Here is a 21,597-nt window from a genome sequence, read left to right on the forward strand (position 1 = left end):
TGGATGGTTTGCTCCGTGTGGAGTTGTGCACATGTATGCCGGTGCTTGAGTTGCCGGCCTCCTCGGCCGGGCAACTCAAACAAGTGCCATTTTCCTCCAAAATGGCCTCTCACATTTTCCAGTGTTGTCACGTGCTCCCTTCGTGTCACACTTACCAACGGGTTTCGGTTTTGTGTGTCTGTACCCAACAACGAATCTGGTTCACTTCAGTCATGAAGTGTTTGTCGTTGGGCTTTTATGTGAATGCTCACTTGAACTAAATGTAAAATTCCTCACTTGAACTCAAAAAGAATTAAATACACATCTGCAAGCGTTCGGATGTGAACTAACTGTGTTTTATTTCTGATTTACAGTGGAGCCACCCTCAGACTTGAAATTTAAAATTCTAAATGAAAACACAGTGGAAATGTCGTGGCTAAAGCCCTCATCAAGGATAGAGGGCTTCAGAATACAAGTTGCGTCCGATGCAGGTCAGTGTTTTAGACGGATGGATAATGCAAACAGTTTAAACCCAATGCTTTCTCCGATCATCTTAGAATTTGCTTTTCATAGATGAACCAAGCAGAGATTTCACCCTTGATGCATACTCAACCTCAACCTCCATCACTAATCTGACTCCTGATGTGGACTATTCTGTGTCAATAAGCTCCTATTATGGTTCAGAGGAGAGCATCTCCATTTTTGGTCAACTGACTAGTAAGTACAACAAGTTTATGTGGAAAGTGTTTAAAAATGTCTGGGATCAAAACTACTTGAAAACCAAAAGTTGCGGAAGGAACCAAATGGTCATTTTGTAATAAATATAGAACATACAGCCAACATTTATGTAAGTACAACTGCTTTATGAAAACTTTTGTTTGACCATGTTTGCTTGATGTCAGTGGTAAAGGCATCCAGATTCAAAGTTCAGACTTAAAGTGTCAACAGCATTGTAATTTTTTCATTTATCATTTCTTAAGGAATTTCCAAACAATACCATTATAAACCCATAGATCCCCTTAATTTATTTAAAACTATCACAAAAAAATAAAACAAAAATTTATGTTTTTGCTTTTAAGTAGATGCTAAATTAAAATAAGTTTGGAGCAGAAATAGTTTGATACATATTTGCATCGTTAGGCATCAGGGGGTTAAGAATCCACTATTTTCCAATAAAAAATCAGTACTTCTTTATTTACTTTGCACGTGATAATTATCTTACCTTTGTGTGATCACATTTCTCTATTGTCACGAAATCTTTGACAATGATAAATCCTATAATCAAGACTCATTTGCTGAAGTGTGGATGAGGTTGGACAATATGAGTTTAAGCTCAATGGATTTTGACCCTGCAGTCCTGCAATATTAATTTTATTTTATCCTTTTTTAAAGAAAACATTTGAATACTGCTGATGTAGTTGGTGAAGTGTTAAATTCACTCTTTCCTGTCTTGCAGTCCAGTCCAGTAACACCACCAGACCAAGACCAACATCAGATGCACTCAGTGAGTAGGTTTTCTATACTCTCAACCAACATTTCAACACGACAAGACCTTTCAGTGTAGTGGAGGAGAAGCAGGTTGGCTTTTGAAACAAATAAATCAACAAGAAAAGTGTTTTAAACCAAGAATATTTTTGAAGAAAAGCAAGAAAAAGAAAAAAAAAAGATTTAGCTACATTATTGGCAAACTCCGTGTGCCACGTCGATGGTAGTTTGGAGTTGCTGCAGGATTTTTCTTTCCTTTCTTGTTGATCCGTGGCTGACCCCATTTCCAAACTTAATTAAAGTCTTATTTATCTTTAATCAAGGAGTCTTTCATAAACGCTGCCAGTACTTTAAAAGTCATTTGAAAGATCGCAGATTTAAAGCAAAAAAGTGATCTTCGTTGGTGTAACCTCTTTAGCGTGTTTAGTCTGTAAAACCACATGCTGCCTGTCTGCTGGAAAAGTTATACCAGCCTACTGTTGGCCACCAGCTTTTATTTCCTTTGACGTGTGGATATGTCTCTCAGCCATCCAACTAACTGTCAAGAATTTGATTTCACTTAGTCTCTAAAAGTTCTGCTCCAGTGTTATTCCAAAACATATTTGAAGCCAACTATTGGCTCCTGTTTGGGTTGGAAATTGATTTGCTTTGAGATGCAAATGCGCATGATTTAGCACTTTCACCACACGTTAACCACCAACATGCCCTTTGTAAAAAAAAAAATTGAATTGTTTTTGATTGACTGACTGCTGTGTTTCTCCACCTTGACTTTACAGAATGTTCTGTCAGTGCAATAGCAGACTTGGTATTTCTGGTGGACGGCTCATGGAGTGTAGGCAGAGAGAACTTCAAACACATCCGGAGTTTCATTGGCTCGCTAGCAGGAGCCTTCGATATCGGCGAGGACAAGACTCGAGTGGCTGTGGTTCAGTACAGCACAGATACCCGCACAGAATTCCCCCTGAACCGTTACACAAGAAGAGGAGACCTCCTTCAAGCCATCAACTCACTACCATACAAAGGAGGAAACACCATGACTGGTAAACTTCTAATTAGATGTATACCTAAATTAATGGTATATATATTTCAAAGTATAAGCGTCAAAAATATGGCATTTGGAATTCAAGATTTTTCTTCTAACATTTGAAATTGTGCGTTTTTTAGGTGATGCCATAGATTACCTAATAAAAAACATCTTCACTGAGGCAGCTGGATCAAGGAAAGCCTTTCCAAAGGTGGCCATGATCATAACTGATGGAAAATCCCAAGACCCTGTAGAGGAGCATGCAAGAAGACTTAGGAACATCGGAGTGGAAATATTTGTCCTAGGTATGGTGTTTTGTTCTGTGCAGTCCAGTGTGAACCTCTGCCTGTTCTTTGAAAATATTTGGTTTTCCATTGGAGGTTTATAATAAAAAAAGACTGTTCCTAAGAAAAAAAAACCCTAAAAGTTAGTAAGCTTTTTTTTTTTTTAAAGAAAAAACACACCTATAAGAGTAGTACTTCTTCACATCTGTAAAACTGGCATTAACGATGCTTAAAGTTTTGACAGTGTTGTACATTCTTCCATTCAGGTATCAAAGGAGCAGATGAGGATGAGCTCAGGGAAATTGCTTCCACGCCTCATGCCAAACATGTGTACAATGTGCCCAACTTTGATCTGATCCAAGAAGTGCAGAAAAGGATCATCACAGAAGTCTGCTCTGGTGTTGATGACCAACTCACCTCTTTAGTCAGTGGAGAAGAAAGTAAGTCACATCACGGTTTTGAGGTTGTGTGGTTTGATTAAAGCCTATCGTGTTATTATTCCAACAAATTCTTTATGCTTTGTTTTCAGTGGTGGAAGCCCCCTCTAACCTCCAGGTCACAGAAATTGCATCAAAATCAATGAGACTGACGTGGGATGCATCCTTAGGGGACATCACAGGCTACAAGCTTACCCTCATTCCCCTGGTGCCTGGCATGAAACGGCAGGAACTCTACATGGGAGCCACACAGACATCTATTAATGTCCGTGACCTTTCCCCAGAGACCGAGTATGATATCAGCTTGTTTGCACTCAAAGGTCTAACTCCAAGCGAACCTCTCACAGATTTGGCAAAGACCCAACCTGTCAAGGTGTTAACAGGTATGCAGGTTTATTGGATTTTTGGCTCTTTATCAAGTGTGGATCAGTTATGGAGTGATCTGCCTTTTCTTTTCTTTTCTTTTCTTTCTCAAGAGTGTTCTATGGATGTGGATGTGCAGGCTGATGTGGTGCTGTTGGTTGATGGCTCATATAGCATTGGATTACAAAACTTTGCCAAAGTTCGTGAATTCCTGGAGGTCCTGGTCAAATCCTTTGACATTGGACCCGACAAAATCCAGATCAGCTTGGTCCAGTACAGTCGAGACCCACATACAGAGTTTTACCTGAACACCCACCATGACATCAATGCTGTCGTTAAAGCTGTGCGCAACTTCCCTTATCGGGGCGGTTCCACAAACACTGGCAAAGCCATGACCTATGTCAGGGAAAAAATCTTTGTACCAACTCGGGGAGCAAGGCAGAATGTGCCTCGTGTCATGGTCCTGATCACAGACGGAAAGTCCTCTGACTCCTTTAGGGTTGCTGCAACCAAGCTAAGAAATATTGATGTGGAGATCTTTGCAGTTGGTGTGAAAGATGCAGTGAGATCAGAGCTGGAGGCCATTGCTAATGAACCAGCAGACACTCATGTCTATGAGGTGGAGGACTTTGATGCTTTTCAGAGGATTTCAAAAGAGCTAACTCAGTCCATCTGTCTGAGGATTGAACAGGAACTGCTCAAGATCAAGAAGAAAAGTAAGTACCACTTATTGGCCATGATCATTTTGATATTCCCCCTTTTTTTTACACCATCTTCCATCCTCTGTGTGATGGTCTTTGATTTTATACCATTTCTCATCTTCAGATTTACTTCCACCCAGTAACTTGCAGTTCTCTGAGATTACATCGCGCAGCTTCCGTGCGACTTGGGTTGCACCTGCTGCTTCTGTCATGTCTTATCTGGTACGATACCGCAAAGCTGAAGACATCACTGGAGACTACATATCCCTGGCAGTACCTGGTCAAACCACCACAACAGTTCTTCTTTACCTCACTCCGATCACCACTTATGAAGTCAACGTCTATGCTGAGTACGACAAGGGAGATAGTTTTGCGCTGACTGGTCAAGAGACGACTCTGGAAGGTAAAAGATTCATTCAAATATTTCACAACAATTAAAAAAAATGAATTGCAATTAATTTGATCATTATCGTTCCAGAACAAGGAACAGTGGAAAATCTCCGAGTCACAGAGGAGACAACTAATAGTTTTAGGGTATCATGGCAAGCCGCCCCAGGTTCAGTCATTAGGTATCGATTGTCGTATGTTCCACTCAGTGGTATGGGAGAAATACTCGAAGCTCAAACCCTTGGACCAGAAACAACCATAGTTCTCCAAGAGCTATTCCCCATCACCACCTACAGGGTGTCCGTCTCTCCTGAATATGCCGCTGGCGTTGGAGATGAGTTACAAGTGGATGGTACCACTAAGGAAGGTTAGAGATAATTCCCACTATGAGATTTTTGGTTTTTGTGTAATAAACATAAAGTAGACGTGTAATCCATTTTTTGTTTGATTTCAGTTATTGGCTCACCACGAGATCTTCGTGTCTTTGACGAGACAATAAATACTATGAAAGTTGCTTGGCAGGCTGCTCCAGGAAATGTAGTTCAGTACCACGTTACATACAAACTCGCTGAAGGGGGTGATATAAACATGGAATTGGTCCAAGGAGATATCACCCAAGCTTTGCTAAAGAACCTCCAACCGGCCACTGAATATGAGCTATTTGTCACAGCACACTACTCCACTGGACAAGGCGACCCTCTGATGGGTGCAGGAACCACTTTAGAAGGTAAGGAGAAAAGCTACACCACATTGCATCAATGATCAAAGTTAGAGACCATTTTTCTTTTTAGGAAGTCTCACTCTTGGGGATGATTTGTGTTATTCAGTTTTTCCTGTAGGCTTGACTTTTTTCCACTGCTGTAGGAATGTAGCATCTGGTATGTCTCACTGGCAGCTACATTAGAGTTGAGGAAGTTGTGCTTAATTTTGTGAGCTTGGTTAAATATCTGGGTTGTGGTTAGAGAGGAAAAGAGAGAACGTGGCATGCCTGGAGGAGCTTTTCCTCTGATGAAGGTAGCATAATGGAGATGGATGCTGGAAAACATATGGCGAGGGATAGAAGGTACTTTGAGAGCCGCATGTCCACCTGGTAGTGCTGTTGCAACACAGCTTGTTTGGGAATTTTTGTTCTTAAGCTTATAGATTTTAGTTTAAATCATTTGAAGCAAGCTCGGTGGGCTATAAAGAGGGTAGTTTCTACTCTGAAACAGATTTGAACCCACGGTTAGGTCATATCAAAGACTATAAAGAAAGAAACTTACTGCCTCCCTGCTTGATGCTCTGTGCCAAGGGTTGGGTTGGGGGTTAAACTATCAAATGGTTCCCAAGAACAGCCGGGCCTGCAGCTCCTTAATCCCTTAGGGGGTTGTAAGGCAGAGAACACATTTTATACACTCAGCTGTGTGAAGACTATTGGGACTTATACCTTTTAAATAGCCCAACAAAGACATTTTTTCAAATAAAGCGGAGAGATTGTGGAAAGAATTGTTCTGCACGATTTTGCCCTCAAAGCAGGCGCAAAACAAATAACTTTTGGACAAAATCTCAAAACTGTGATGGTTAGGATTTCATGCTAGGGAGTTTATTACTGTGGGATAAGCAATTGACAGTTTTGTAAATGTTTGGATATTGGTTTTCATGATGTCTGTGGTCACACCCTCCAACACGTGTTGAAGTAGCCACTTCCAATGAAAAGTCTATGCAAATACGCGTTTCAGGGTTCCACAGTCAAAACTCTTGCGTTCATGTATAGCTACGCAGGTTTTCACGACTGTTTTCAGTCTCTATGTACAAAACTTGCGGCCATTGAATGCGTGTTGAAAGTTAAACCAGGCTGAACTTTGACCAATCAGGGACTCGGACTGGTAGTGATGTAAGGATGGCGTCTCTTTTCATTTACAGAAGGGCCAAATGTTTGAAAATTGATTGTGGAATAGAAATCAGTAATTGCGGTTTGTGCTTGGTCGCAATTATATGACACCAAGTCTTTCATATCTCAGAATAGAGCTGGGAAAGAAAACATTTGGAGTAAGATTTGCCATGCTTCAGCATTTTGATCCCAAGCCTGTTTTTTGTCTGTAGGTGGCGGACATGCGCTAGTAAACAGTAAAAAATAAATAAAAGAAGAAGACCCTACCTGCTTGTCCAGCGTGAACACTATACATGCATTCAAGAACTTGCATTTAGTGCATTCTTGAACACACGCCAAATGCCATATCTGAGCTTCAGATAAAACAGGTGACATGCTTTTAGTAACGTGAACTCAATTTTGGAAAAGAAAGGGGCAAAGGTAAAAGTTTGTACCTAAAGACCAAAGTTTTCTGAAGGTGAACCATTGGATTCTGTTTCATTCCTTTTAAGTACACAAAATAAAAACTCCTCTGTGGCTTTAAATCACATTAAAAGTTGGCTAAGTCTGTCTGACTTCGCTCTCCACTCTTTTACACATAAAAATATCAAAGTCTGTTTAACCGGATGCATAAAATGGGTCCATTGGTTTTTTATTGCTGCCCAATTCTTTCTGGCAGTAGTACCATTTACAAGCCTAAATATTTGAATTAAACTTAAACATCATACATTTGTATGTTTTATTTTGATAAATTAGAGGGTTTTACTATTGCAGTTCAACAGAAGTACAAAAATGAATGTCTTTTAGTTTCGTAGTTGACCAGCGGATCCTGACGTTGTAATGAAAGCAAAGGCATTTGCTGTGCAACACTTTAACGGTCCTTTTTTGCTTTTCCCACACCGAGCACAGGGCTTAGATCTCACGATCGCTCTCCATAGGTCAAATCTGTGCTGTCATCAGCCACACACCCCCACAGGAAAAAAGTTCAGTGACAAAGCACTTTGTTTAGCCACGTCTAGCTTGTCATGATGAGAGCATACCACAACAATGATCTCATTGTCTTAGGGCTGCCTTTCTCTTGTCAGAAACCCACGCTGGGAAGTTCATCTTAGCAGGAATTAGAAGAGGCACGCACAGAGGCCTGCCTTGTAAGCATAAAGAGAAGTCAGCCAACACGGGAGCTCTGAGGTAGACAGAACATCCAGGGAGAAGGTGTCTTTGGGAACGCTTTGTTGAGAATCCCAGCTGTGGGTGTTATATACAAACATGGGAAAATGATTTGCTATCGAAGAGGGGGCGCTCTTTGTTTGCACTGAGGGGCAGTTCATTTACTTTATAGATGAGCGAAGAGAAACGAGGAAGTACTTAAACACTTATAGACTATCCTGCTGCACACTGCTGTTAATATAGAGGTTATGTGTTTAAGTCCCTGAGCTAAAACTGTGTTTGCAAAAGAGCAGCACAAAACCAGGTGAAACTGTAACATATTAGTTTGATTTCCTTCTAAACATTGGAAACTCTTGGAGGGTGCCACCAGGCTGCCAGGGCTCCTGCTTGTCTACTTTTCCCTGAAGGTCCTTTGAGGTAAAAGACAAGGGACAAGCAACCTTGGCTATGGGACTCAAGTGTTTTATTTATCAACTGAGAAAATGAATGTAGGAAGGTTTAAACAGGAGTTAGACTGGATGACTCAATGCATTTCCTAGAAAAGTGTTAAGTTTTTTTGTTTTAAAGCTGGGTTGCTTTAATTTACCTGCTTTTTGTAGCAAAGCTCAATAGTAGTAACATCAATACGATGGTATGGTTAGGTCAGTAAAACTATTAAGATCTCTCCTTTTTTTTGCATGCTGTCAGGACCTTTTTTTTTGTCTTTCTATTTTTTCCACCCAGACGTCTTTGTCTGCAGATGTTAAGATGATGTCCACACATTTCTTCCAGAGGATTAGAAAATATGTCACTTTTAAATTCCTCAAGTTTACGATGTGCAATCTTCATTTGAGCCCTGCCTCATTTTGATGGATGGAACGGAAAATGTGGAGTTTTAGCGAGCATAATCACTGTGGTAATGCCTTCACTCCATAACAACAGCTGCCAATAAGGACGCATGATGGGAATTTCTTTCTTCAGCTAAATGCAATAAGCAAATATATAGAGAATGGAGGAGTATTTACTGCTCAACTATAAAACTTTTGAAGCGTCTGGGGAGCATGTGTTTTTGTGCATGAGCACGTTTGCTTCTTGGAGCACCCCCCTTGCTTTTCGGAGAGTGCTGATGAAAAGAGAGCTTCTGTCTGGAGAAGACATTACCTTTTATCCTTTGGCCCACATGAGCAAAGAAAGTCATTTCAGTTTATCGGCTTCTTTCTGCTTCTTCAAACCTAGATTTTGTGATGGAAAAATGTGTTTACTTGTAAGCCCACTAAAATCTGGAGCTCTTTGTTTGTGGTTATCTTTGTAGAAGGCTTTAACTCTTTTGAAGCAGTCTGCCCTTCTGCTGCTTTGACTTCTGTTTAGATGAGCTTCATCAAATGCATGAATTGAGGGCATTTTTCAGTGTTCAAAAAAGGATTTGTCAAATTCTGCACTTAAAGAGAGGTCTGAGAGAGGTCTGTAATATTCATCATAGTTACACTTCAACTATTAGAAAGAATGTTAAAGAAATCTATGAAAGCCCAATGTTGGATTTTAAGGAATTCATTTGCACAATGGTGCTGCAAATAAATATTTATTTCCCGCAAACATGCAAGAATTCTGTCCCTCGTAGACCGGTACTTCTTCTTTAAGATGCTGTTCTATCCTCCACTGTTTAACTGTGTTAAAAGCTCCTTTTTTGAACTGGTCAACAGTATAAAAGACAGCTGTCCACTCCCTTAAACAGTCAAACTGCAACCACTCTACCACAACAGAGCCCAAAGAGCTGTCTTAGGACACCAGGGATAAATTCATAGAAAGTTGAATAATACAAGGTCACTGACACTCTTACCCACGTGCAGGTCCATGAAAGATCTCACCTGATGGGGCACATATGATCATGCAAATGGTGAAGAAACAGTCCAGAACTACATGAGGGACCTGATAGACTTTATCTTTAAAAGAGCTTGGACCACAGTAGTAAAGGTTACTATAGCAACACGTTAGTTTTCCAGAGACTGGATGGATGATCCAGGATAGACTGGGAAAATGTCATGTCATGTCATGTGGTCAGATGAGACCAATATAGAGTACTTTGGTATAAATGTCACTCACTTTGTTTGGAGGGAGAATAATGGCGAGCTGCATCCATAGAACACCATACCCACTGTGAAAGCATGGAGGTGGAAACATCGTGCTTTGGGGATAATTTTCTGCAAAGGGGACATGACGGAAATGATGAATGGAGTCATGTATGGTGAGAGTCTGGACAAGAACTTTCTTCCATCAGTGAGAATGTTGAGGTTTGAACATTTGCAGATGCCAAACCAATTTCCCCGGCAACAAAGAAGGAGCTACTTAAAAATCCATTTAAGATTCTGTAGAGGCCTAGCCAGTCTTTGAACCTCAATCCAATAGGGTATCTGTGAAGGGAATTGAAAGTGCGGGCTGCTCAACAACAGCCACATAAAAATCCAAGCTCTAAAGAAGTTTTGCATGGCAGAAAGGACCAAAATAGCAGTTACGGTGTGTTTAAACTTTGTGTAAACCTACAGCGGAACTTTGACCTGTATCATTGACGAGCAGGGGAACAATACAAAGTGTTGCGGTGAACTTTTTTAACTGGGACGGCCATGGTGCAAGGGTAGAGTGGTCCACCTCTGATTGGAATATCGCAGGTTCAGATTCCTGCTCTGCACATCCATGTGTCGAAGTGTGCAAGACACTGAACCCCACATTGATCCAGGTGGTTCTAGTTTTGCACCAGTGTTCTGTAGCAGGACCCCCATCAGTGTGTGAATGTGTGTGTGCATGGGTGAATGGGACTGTGACTGTACAGCGCTTTGGGCCTTCTAAGAAGGTAGTAAAGCGCTAAATACAGGAAAGTATACACCATTCAAATTGACTAAATACTTATTTTCTGCATAATTGTACAAAAGTAAATCTTTAAAAACATAATTCTGTCTGATCTCCTGAAATCTTTATGACATTCTGTCTTTCAAATTAGATTTTTTTGAAGGGTGGACAACTTGCAGAAGCAGAGCTTGCTAAATAAGTTTTTTCCCTCCACTATATTTGTCACACACTTATACTTTGTCAGCTTTTCAGCTGCTTTTTCTTTAAATTTTTTTATTAGGTTAAATGTGATAAATTAGGTCTGTGTGAGATCACACGGCTGCAGTGCTTTGTCTGTGATAATAATGTAATTATGTTGTCATAAGCTGCAGCAGTGTCAAGGTTTAGGGGCTTGAATGAGGTTGAGTGGGAGTACTTTCAGCAGCAGTCCATCCATCTTTCTGTGGTGAACGTAGAGGACACCTCACGGAGGGCTTCCCTCTTAGCCAAACATATGCTGGCGGCCCATCTCAGGCTCCACCACTAAATCCCTGGCTCTGCATTTCCATGTTTTTTTCTTTCATAACCGTCCCTCAGGAAAAGTAAGTCAAGGAGACGAGAGCGCAACATCTGCAACTGCAGAAAACATACTTTTCTGGATCTGGCTTTACTGGAAACTTGAAGCGCTGCCCGAAGAGGTGCTGAGCATATGGGATGTGGGATTAGTTTTGCAGATTTTTCCAGAAATCCAGCAGAAAATCGAGTTGCTTAAGGACATCCTAAAGGGGTTAAAGCGGAGACAGTTAAGAGACGCTTTGTGGTTTATGGCTGGAATTGTTCCCAATGCCCATTTTGTGTCTAGCTCACTTCCGTGCAATTCCATATGTCTACATTAAAAATATTTATTAGCTTAAAAAAGCCATCACTGAAAACATTTCATGTTACGAAGCCTTAAACTTTGAAATTTTACACAGTTGTTTTTTACACACTTGCAAATGTAAGTGATATGATGAAGTTCATCATTCATTTATAATAGCTCAATAAACTTTAAGTTCCTAATTTTTTCATGCCTGTTACATTCAACTTTATCCGCTTTTTTGTCTTCATTTCTCAGAGCTTGGCTCACCTAGAGACTTGGAGACCAGAGACGTCACTGACACCAGTTTTGCCGTGTCTTGGACTGCTGCTCCCGGTAATGTCCGTCAATACCGAATCAAGTGGAAGTCAATGTTCAGCGAGGAGACTGGAGAGAAAACTGTAGCAGGAGACACCACTACGGCAGATTTGGATGGTCTCACCCCAGAGACACGTTACCAAGTGTCTGTGTTCGCCCGCTATGGCCATGGAGAAGGCCAGCCATTGGTTGGGGAAGAAACCACGGATAGTAAGTCTCACAAGTGCATTTTTTTATGTATTCTGCAAAGTTAGCCACTATGAGAAAACTTCATTTTGTGGAAACTTTTATCAGTTGGAGGGAGAATGTCTATCAGATGGACTGGAATGTGCAAAAAGGATTTTTTTTCTTACATCATTAGTGTTTACATAATCTGCCAATCATCAATGTTGATAAGTACAACCATACAGACATTTTTAACAGTTTAAAATCTTCTTGCTTCCTTTGATCCAATCTCTTCAGCTCCTTTTTCTTGTGTTTTTCATAAATCCCAGAGCTCTTTGGGCTGCACACGGCAGGCTTGGATGTGTAAGACTTTTTTTCCGTTAATAAAAGTCCTCCCTCTGAAGTTTAGAATATTTTCCTGAGCTTGTTTGGAGACATCGGAAAACTTGGATACACTCCTCTGTCTTTTAATCTATCATGACCTATTTCAACACACTACCTTCTAAAGCCCTAAGAATCACACATAACAATTTAACACAGAGAGAGCAAACTTCTCCAAACTCTTTTAAAAATGTTATTATATTTGTGGATAGGAATAGTGTTTATTTGCCAGGTTCACAGACAGAAAGCAATGGAAGACATGGAAATGGGGATGTTAAACTTCTGGAGTTACAATGGCCTCTTTAACAAAGATTATAATAAACTGAACCTCAAAGACAGTCATTTCTGATAAAAGCAAAACATATTGAGTTCTCAAAGGGCTTTTTGTCAAGCAGAACTACTGGCTACAGTGGTACAAATATTTATAGACACTGATGACAAAATTGGAATTGTGGGATAGCTTGAGAAAGCTAAGCTCCATGCCCAAAACCACCAACTAAACACGATCAATCATGCAAATTTTGGCCTATTTAATGTATACTTTTTGAAATCTGAAATTCTGGAGAGGACTTGTCTTCACTTCCATGTGGAAACTGAGCAGAAAGCCAGATGAAAGGCCTTGAGGTTGCTTGGCACATTACTGTTTAGGTTACTCGCCAACGGAATACCATATTGCATATGTTTCCAAAGGTTGGTTGGAAAGTGGTGTGTTTCAATGCATTTTTGGCACAGATTCACAAAGCCTACATTTTCCTTTGGACCATATATTCATGTAATTATTTCTCTTCATGATGTTTTTTTTGTTTCTTTGCAGTCTCAGCCAATGGTAGAGTAATTGTTGTCTCTGATGAGACGGAGAAGAGCATGAAAGTTACTTGGCAACCTGCACCTGGAAATGTACTCAACTACCGCGTTACTTACAAGCCGCAGTCAGGAGGGCGCCAGCTGGCCGCCAAAGTACCTGGTGGCAACACATCTACAGTGTTGAGGCGACTTACTTCCCTGACCACCTATGACATCACAGTTGTACCAGTGTACCGTTTCGGAGAAGGCAAAATAAGGCAAGGAGAAGGAACAACATGTACGTACACCACGAATGTTGCATTTTCTGTTGCCAGGCTTAACAAAAAAATGTGATCCAATTGCATCCCCTTTGTAAATCACTCATCCTACAGAGCTAAACATTACTTTGAAAGTTCCCTTTGAGTCACTTGGTGCACATCTTCACTTTTCAGTGACACCCTATAAAGGTCCAAGGAATCTCCAGACTTCAGAGCCCACCAAGACCAGTTTCAGAGTGACCTGGGACCATGCTCCAGGGGACGTTAAGGGCTATAAAGTTTCTTTCCATCCAGCTGAAGATGACATTGATCTAAGAGAACTTTTAGTTAGTCCCCATGACAACACAGTGGTGCTAGAGGAGCTCAGGTGGGTATTGAAACTGGTTTCTGACTAAATACTCAGAATCTTGTGATTTTTAACTTGTGTGTTTTAAGTTGAATAATGTGTTTCTTGTCTCCAGAGCTGGTACCAAATACACAGTGAGTGTGTTTGGCATGTTTGACGGTGGGGAGAGTATGCCTCTGGCTGGAGAGGAAAACACTACTTACTCTGATGATCCCGATTCCTCGCCTGTTGATGTACCAAGTAAAGTTACACAGTATTATATTGTACAAGGCAACTTTACAAATATAATCCATAAAGAAAAAATGGTGTTTGTAATGGCCATGTAGACATGAAGTGATCTTAAACATCTTGTTTCTGTCTGTCACCATCTCTAAAGCAAAGTGTCTCTAGTGTGTGTCGTCTCTCAGCAACAAAAGTCAAACAGCACGTAAATTTTTTATGGAAAACGCTCTCCAATCTACTGCCCTATAAACACAAAGATATTTTCCAAACACCTTTCCTAAGAGCTACTTGTTTAACACAATCACTGATGTAATGGCGGTCCCAAATATCGTCTTTCACATTGTGCTTCCAGTCCATGTACAGCTTGCATGGATACAAGTCAAGCAAGTTTAATCTGTTCGCAGTTGTACAAAGTTATACTACCCCTGAGTCGAAGTGTGACAGGAACCAAGTTTGAGAGGAGAAAAATGTTGTATGTTTGGAGGAAGGACCTGTTAAGGTCAGCGTTACTGCTGAGTCCTTATAAGGAGCCCAACTGTGGACATAACTCCCTAAGCCCTTCAAAGTAAAATGAAACTCTGAGTGAAGGCCTGCCTTTACTGTAATTAGTAAGTTCTGTAAGTTTTGACAGGAGAAGTAATTTACATCAGCATCTGTATGTTCTGCAGTATTTAGCTGTTAGATAGCCAGAAGCACAAACATTTTAGTCGAAGTGGGATAAAATGTGAATCAGAATCCACATAAAGAAACATGGCATTGACCTTGTAATAAAAGTGGGACTAAATTATGCTTAAAATGTTTACAGAAAGATACATTCCTCTTCATGTTCTTCTTTAAAAAGCCTTTAAAATGAAATAACCAAGGGCACAATATAAATAAACTTATACTTGTAGAGTAAATAATATAATCCCTCATCTTTTTTTGACAGGATGTAGTCAATTTAATATTTGAAAGTGCTCGAGGGGGCGATTTACATTATTTAGTATGGCTGACACCATGATCTGCACCTTGTGTGTAAGCAAGTTCCTATCTGCCTGTGGTACAAAACATGTCTTCTTAAAACAGGCTGCATACCTTTTAGCCATAGTTGTCTTATTTAACGCACTATATGATGCGCCAGATTATAGGTGCACTGTCAATGAATAGTCTAATATCGAATTTATGTCATATATAAAGCACACTGAACTATAAGACCCATTAGACAAGTCAGAGATAGGTCTGTCAGTCAGACTTTATTAAATGAGTTCATAGTTATTCTAACTCTTGTTTGTAATACACTTCTCGTTAGCTGCGCTCGCGTTTCACAATATCCGCAACTCCCAACCTTGTTTGCAGCACATGAAAAAACAGACTGATGGCACTGAAACACGTTACTGTGACTACCTTTACTACTCATTACATAGTGACTATATAGTACGTTTGGCAGGTCTCTGCTAAAAACTAATGTGCATTGTTGCTCAGTAGACAGGTGAATATAGACCACAATGCATTACATCTAAACAATCTTTGTAAAAAACAAAAAGTATTTTAATGTATTTCTTTTATAAACCAACTACGTTTTTATCATCAGAACACAATGGAATCAGTAATAGTCTTTGTACAATGACTGTAATTATTAGGCTTTTACTCTGTGAAATTAGTGACGACATACCTGCCGTTAAAAGAAAAATACGTAAGCATGTGTCTGAACTCCGCATAGTCCCGGACTTTGTAGTTTTTCATAGTAGTTAGGGAGTTGGGAGGGAATTTGAACACCCTGTATCCATTAATTCCAAAATCCAGTGCCCTTGAAATTTCCCAGAAGTCTCTGTGAAAATCCAGGGCATCTATGCTCACTAGATCGGCTAAAAAATAACCCACAGTGCATTACGTATGATTCATTTTTCATGTGAAAAAAATGCATTTTTTTTTTATGAACCATTCAAGTTTTCATCTTTAGAACACAGACGAGTCATCAACAATCTTTGTAAAAGGTTCATATTTATTAGGTTTTCACTTCGAGAAATTTACCTTAAAAAAAAAAGAAGTAGTGAGCATGGTGTCCGAATTGCTTTTAAAATCCAGGGCACTAGGTAGTCCAACACTATACAGTATTTTGGTAGTTAGCGAGGGAATTTGGACATAGCCGATAAGACCCAACCTTGTTTACAACTTGTTAAAAAAACAGACATTTTGACAGAGCATCATGTGCCTCTCAAAATTGCTTCGACATAAGTAAGCACAACCAGAATTAATCCATATATGAGGTGTTCCATGCTAAAAGGTGAATTGTTATTTACTAAAAAAAATTTAGGCTTTTAAGTTCGCCTTATAATACGAAAAATACGGTGAACACTTTGTTGCTACACGATTGAAAAAGGCAGTCAAAGGTAGATATTTAACTCAAGGCACAACCTTAATATACTTCAAATATTTAGTGTTGTAAAACAATAAAAAAACAATTCTTGTGGTTAAGTGTGGTTATATATATATATATATATATGTTTTTTTTTCTTTTGGTGAAACCATTTGTTACAGTGTACATATGTTGCAACTATATTTGTTTACTTCTGCAGGTTTTTCAGCTGAGCAAAATGGCCCGTAAATCAAACATAACTGTTTAGAAAGTAACCGGTTTTCACCTGCAGGGGAACTGATACTTAGTGCAACATCTGCCTGTCGATTCTACACATCTGCAGGCCTCCTTTTATGTTCCGAGGATCGGAGGTCTACCTTGTCATCACACAGAGCAGGATGTAAATGTTACTTTGCTGCTTCAGAGGCCACAGAAATCTACAGTGGAAGTCTTTGATATGTGTATTTGGCCTGGGACTCGCAGGTGGATGGAGGAACAACTGGGAGAAAGGCAGCCTCGACATGCTGAAAGAAAGAAGACTATGATTATAACAACTTGGAAATCAAAGGCAGCTGACATGGAATGAATGTGAAAATATGAAACTGTAGTCAGAACGTTTGTGAAGATGTTTATTAGGTTCTGTGAAAGTCTTCTATATGAAATTTGTCATCGTTCACTTGTCTTTTCATATTTCCATGCCTCTTGCATTTTTCTTCTATTACCTCTTTTCTGATCATGTTCCTTCACAGATGGTTTTGTGTGCACAGTTGTAGAGTTTCACATGTTTGAAAGCTGACTCAGAACCATATGTGTTGTCAGAAATGTCGTGCAAGACCAAAGCACAGGCAGACATCGTGCTGCTGGTCGATGGCTCTTGGAGTATTGGACGTCTTAACTTCAAGACTATTAGGTCCTTCATTGCACGCATGGTGGGAGTCTTTGACATTGGTCCTGATCGGGTTCAGATTGGTGGGTATTTCCAAAAATAAGTAAAAAAAATAAAAAAAATTCCTGTCCATTACAGACAAATAAAATGATTCAAGGTGTAATTATGATGAATTTGTGCCATTTTTCAGGACTTGCTCAGTATAGTGGAGACCCAAAGACAGAATGGCACCTGAATGCTCACCAAACCCGAGAGTCTCTTCTGGAAGCTGTAGCTAAGCTTCCCTACAAGGGAGGAAACACCATGACAGGTCAGAGATTCCACTGATACTCACATAAGTCCGATACTTTATGCATCTGCTGAATTTGCAGAAGAGGAATGGACTTTGATACTTTCATTGCAGGTCTGGCTTTGTACTATATCCTCCAGAACAATTTCCAGGAGAGTGTCGGCATGCGGCCCGGAGCTCGTAAGATTGGTGTTTTGATCACTGATGGCAAATCACAGGATGAAATCATCGCCAGCTCTCAGAGCTTGCGTGATGCGGGCATTGAGCTTTACGCCATTGGTAAGCAATCGATGATTCATTACGATTGAATCCATATTCAAGCCTATAGAATTGATGATTAAAATTCATTAAACAACTTTAGGTGTGAAGAACGCTGATGAAAATGAGTTGAGGGCCATTGCTAGTGATCCCGATGAGATTCACATGTATAACGTGGCTGACTTCTCCTTCCTGCTGGACATCGTGGACACTCTGTCTGACAACCTCTGTAACAGCGTCACCGGATCAGGTATGTAGGAGTTTGGATCAGGGTGTTGTTTGGTATCGGTTGAATAAAAACAAATGTGGCTGGACCACAGAAGTGGGAACTGAAGGTCTGAATCAGGGGTTTCCAAACTTTTTTGCTAAGAGGGCCAGTTGTGGTCAGCCAAGCATTAAATTAACTATTTTAATAAAAAAAAGTCAAATGAACTTTTTAATGAAATTTTGATTGCAATGGCTTACTTTTTATTTCTTCACAAAGAACACAAAGACATAAAAATAAGATTTTACCAAAATTACTGTAAGTTTGATCATTTGTAGATTTTGGCATTGTCCATTACCAGTTAGCTTGTCGTACCTAGCATGTCTTGTCCGGTAGTGCCTCTAGACAATGAAGTCCTTGAAAAAAGTTACAGTTTCTTGGCAAATTTGGCAGACGGTTGTATTGTATTTCACAAAAAAACAAAAAAAGCCAAATTCCACATATTCTAAAAGCGGTGGCCCACATTGTCAGTGTTTCTTTTTTTATTTACTGTTTACATTTTAGAAATGAACTAGACAGTGTCACAGTGAAAATGTTGATGCCAGCTGCATTTGGCCTATGGGCCGGACTTTGGACATGCCTGGTCTAAACCCTTTTACTTTTGGGGAGGGGTTTGATAAGATATGTAACACTGCAGCTACATGTCAGTCTTGGAAAATAACATTTAATTCTGCTGTAAATTAATTAAACTTTATTATGTTTCAATCACAATCTAATAAGACATAAGATACTTCTTTATAAAATTAAAAACATGCTCAAAATGATGTCGTCATACAGGCTATACAAGTAATCAGCTGACCACTTTAGACTCGATTTACCTAGGCAACGTACTTGTACATTTTTTTTGTTTTGCTCTTTCCAGTGTTTCTCTATGAGAAAAATGATCTAACATTCTCATAAATAAGTTGTAGTAAACATTAAAAAAAAATCTTACTGAAGGAGAACTGAAGTTCTTCTGGTTTCTTCTGAACAGATAATACTCCAGGTTCACCCACTAATCTGGTGACATCTGAGGTGACTCACCAGTCTTTCCGAGCCACCTGGACCGGCCCTGAGGGCCCGGTGGAGAAGTACCGCGTGGAGTACATGACTGTATCAGGAGCCCCTCAAGAGGTAGACCACCCATACGCTTCTGTGCCTGAACAAACATTCAGCTGTGTGGGCATCTGATGTATTAGTCATTCCTGTCTTATCTGTAAATGGCATCTTTGTTAATACAAGCTCAAAGTTTTTGATAAACTTCCTGCTAATACTGTCACCTTCTTTGATGGCATCTGTTTTAGTGCTCTCAAAGCAACAAAAATTCAGTTTTACGAATAAAAGAGCAGAAAAAGGAACACTACCGACTAAGAAGGTCTTTGCTTAATAATGTGTCGAACAGTGTCATGATTTTGTTGATTTCTTGTAGTTTTATCAAATTCTTAGAATTTTAGGTGATCATTTTTTATTTTTTATGACTCTAGGAATGCATGAACATGTTTATATATTTAAATGGATAACCTTTTAGTTGAAGCTGAAACGCTTTATGAAATAGTTCAATCTATCTTCTCCTATAAAACTGATGCCATACACACAATCGTTAATAAATCAGTGTAGCACCATCACAATAGAGGGAAAATCTGCACTTTAACTTCTCCGGCAAGAAATACCTGAGTCTGCACTTTTTTCCCAGGTGCTTGTGGATGGGACTGTGACCACCGTGGTCCTCCGGGGACTCGATCCTCTCACAAAGTACCTGGTCAACGTTTACTCAGTGATTGGAGAGGAAAGCAGTGAGCCTCTGAAAGGAACAGAGACCACACGTAAGTGTTTTAAAGTCAGAATTTTGGGCTAAACCAAAGCTTAGTGGATCACATGTCCAGGTCTGTCACACAATCATTGTTTTTTTATGGCAGAACTGTTTGTTGGTTATTATATATAGAAAAAGAAGCACAATGTGTTGTACTTGTAGACTTGAAATGAACGTTTGTGTGTATGGATGAACGGATAGCAAATTACGCAATTTTGCGTAATATGGAAAACAGTAGGTGCTGTAAGCAGGTAACATAGAAATGTAAAAGAAAGAAATAATTTTGACCTCTAGAGCCTTATAAAAACACAATTTTTGCTTGCAAAAAGAGCAAATGATTGTCCCACCATAATTAGTGACAATGATGTTGTTGAAGTGTTTTACAAACTGTAAGTTGCATGTCTACCAAATTGGTTACAGAGACAAATCACAGCCATATGAAATCTCTGTATTTCAAAAGCAGTAAATCCACATCCTTGTCAGTCTGCGGAGCTCCAAAAACTACAAGAATGCATTTGAGCTGCACTTAAAAGACTTTAAAATGCAGTCAAATGTCACTGGCAAAGAGCAGGAATTTCAGTTTCTCCCACTCTCGTGAACTTTAAGCTGTCGTTTTTATTGGAGTTTATGTTCGAGTCAAACTTCATGGGTGAGACTTTTTGGCTGAGTTGCAAGGATTAAATATACTGAAGACTTTTTGATTCCTGTGTGGTCTGCATTAATGCAATGTTCAAAAGTAGCACAGCCAGCCCAAAATAGTTTGTCAGGAGAAAACTGGATGCAAATTCAAAAGGAATTTACGCAACTCTCCTTCTGCTCCCGTTTTAAGAGCTCAACTCTGCTGTGTTGTATAATAATGTTTTTTAAACATATTTGCAAACTTAAACAGCAAACATTGGTACTTCCTGATATGAGCTTGTGGTTTTGCAGTGCCTCTGAGTGCTGTGAGAGAGATGAGCGTTTATGACGAGCAGATGACCACCATGAGGGCGAGATGGAAGGCGGTGCAGGGAGCCACGGGGTACCTGCTGACGTACCGTGCCACCAATGCCACTCAGCCCACTGTTGAACAGGAGGTAAGACGCTTACTTTCAACACAGAAGTTTAGGTGTGGACATCTCAACATTTTGTATCGAAAGGACTGGTCATGGCAAATGGAGCTCAAATCCAGATGCAGTTGCACAACTCCAGAAGTGACCAAGCTCAGTATATTTTGTTTAAATGCAGATGTCATTCCTTAAAATGTCGTTATATGAAACCACTGGTGTTTTGCTGACTATTCTGCAGTTATTAAATCCCAAAGGGGTGCATGAACCATGAGCTCAAGCTGCAGAGAGATCATCATGGTTTTGTTGATGAAGTGTCAAATCCAGTGTGTCAAAAGCAGATTCAGCAGATGTGCTTCAGCCGAGATCTCGTGCTTCGGTTTGTTTGTTGCAGAGGAGCTTGTTTTTCCTCTCTGACCTTGTTTGATTGACTTTCAGATGAGAGTGGCAGCGGGTACAACGGACGTCCAGCTGGTGAAGCTTACGCCCAACACAGCTTACTCGCTGTCCCTCTACGCCCTCTATGGACTATCAGCCAGTGAAGCACTCCTCCGGCAGGGAGTCACCTGTATGTCAGAAATAATCCCGTTTTTTAAACAGTGCTATATTTTAGCAATCCCAATGTGTAAGAAACTAATTCAGTGGCATTGTATCATCTTTAGTGCCAATGCCACCTGCAGGAGAGCTGAATGTTCGGGATGTCACCCACAGCACCATGGTGCTCTACTGGGATGCTGCTCCCGGTGCAGTTCGCAAGTACATTATCACCTACACTCCCGAGGACGGTGAAACTAAAGAAGTAAGCTTTTTGCTTAATGTGTCACAGTTTTCTTCCTGTCGGATTGCCTAAAGAGAAGCAAACATTATTTGATGGGAATGATCCTTAAGGATCCCTATTTTTCCTG

The 21,597-nt window shown here is 40.0% G+C and overlaps 1 protein-coding gene across 4 annotated transcripts in view; it reads left to right on the plus strand.

The window, feature by feature from the left end:
• The window catches only part of col12a1a (collagen, type XII, alpha 1a), a 57,083-nt gene that overhangs the window by 4,585 nt on the left and 30,901 nt on the right, over positions 1 to 21,597 (plus strand). For all 4 annotated transcript variants that reach the window (XM_011490504.4, XM_011490502.4, XM_078941041.1 and 1 more), the window contains exons 3-26: positions 354 to 470; positions 553 to 696; positions 1,436 to 1,483; positions 2,241 to 2,504; positions 2,629 to 2,793; positions 3,039 to 3,212; positions 3,302 to 3,592; positions 3,686 to 4,288; positions 4,398 to 4,676; positions 4,752 to 5,027; positions 5,115 to 5,387; positions 11,590 to 11,859; positions 13,010 to 13,276; positions 13,431 to 13,623; positions 13,718 to 13,842; positions 16,979 to 17,128; positions 17,236 to 17,355; positions 17,449 to 17,613; positions 17,696 to 17,842; positions 18,831 to 18,970; positions 19,530 to 19,659; positions 20,577 to 20,722; positions 21,131 to 21,260; positions 21,355 to 21,491. In XM_011490504.4, the coding sequence (XP_011488806.1) occupies positions 354 to 470; positions 553 to 696; positions 1,436 to 1,483; positions 2,241 to 2,504; positions 2,629 to 2,793; positions 3,039 to 3,212; positions 3,302 to 3,592; positions 3,686 to 4,288; positions 4,398 to 4,676; positions 4,752 to 5,027; positions 5,115 to 5,387; positions 11,590 to 11,859; positions 13,010 to 13,276; positions 13,431 to 13,623; positions 13,718 to 13,842; positions 16,979 to 17,128; positions 17,236 to 17,355; positions 17,449 to 17,613; positions 17,696 to 17,842; positions 18,831 to 18,970; positions 19,530 to 19,659; positions 20,577 to 20,722; positions 21,131 to 21,260; positions 21,355 to 21,491 (4,754 nt within the window). The remainder of the gene's footprint in view (positions 1 to 353; positions 471 to 552; positions 697 to 1,435; positions 1,484 to 2,240; positions 2,505 to 2,628; positions 2,794 to 3,038; positions 3,213 to 3,301; positions 3,593 to 3,685; positions 4,289 to 4,397; positions 4,677 to 4,751; positions 5,028 to 5,114; positions 5,388 to 11,589; positions 11,860 to 13,009; positions 13,277 to 13,430; positions 13,624 to 13,717; positions 13,843 to 16,978; positions 17,129 to 17,235; positions 17,356 to 17,448; positions 17,614 to 17,695; positions 17,843 to 18,830; positions 18,971 to 19,529; positions 19,660 to 20,576; positions 20,723 to 21,130; positions 21,261 to 21,354; positions 21,492 to 21,597) is intronic.

This window comes from Oryzias latipes, chromosome 22 (assembly GCF_053564925.1).
Source record: "Oryzias latipes strain Hd-rR chromosome 22, Olatipes_Hd-rR_3.1".
Taxonomy (NCBI): domain Eukaryota; kingdom Metazoa; phylum Chordata; class Actinopteri; order Beloniformes; family Adrianichthyidae; genus Oryzias; species Oryzias latipes.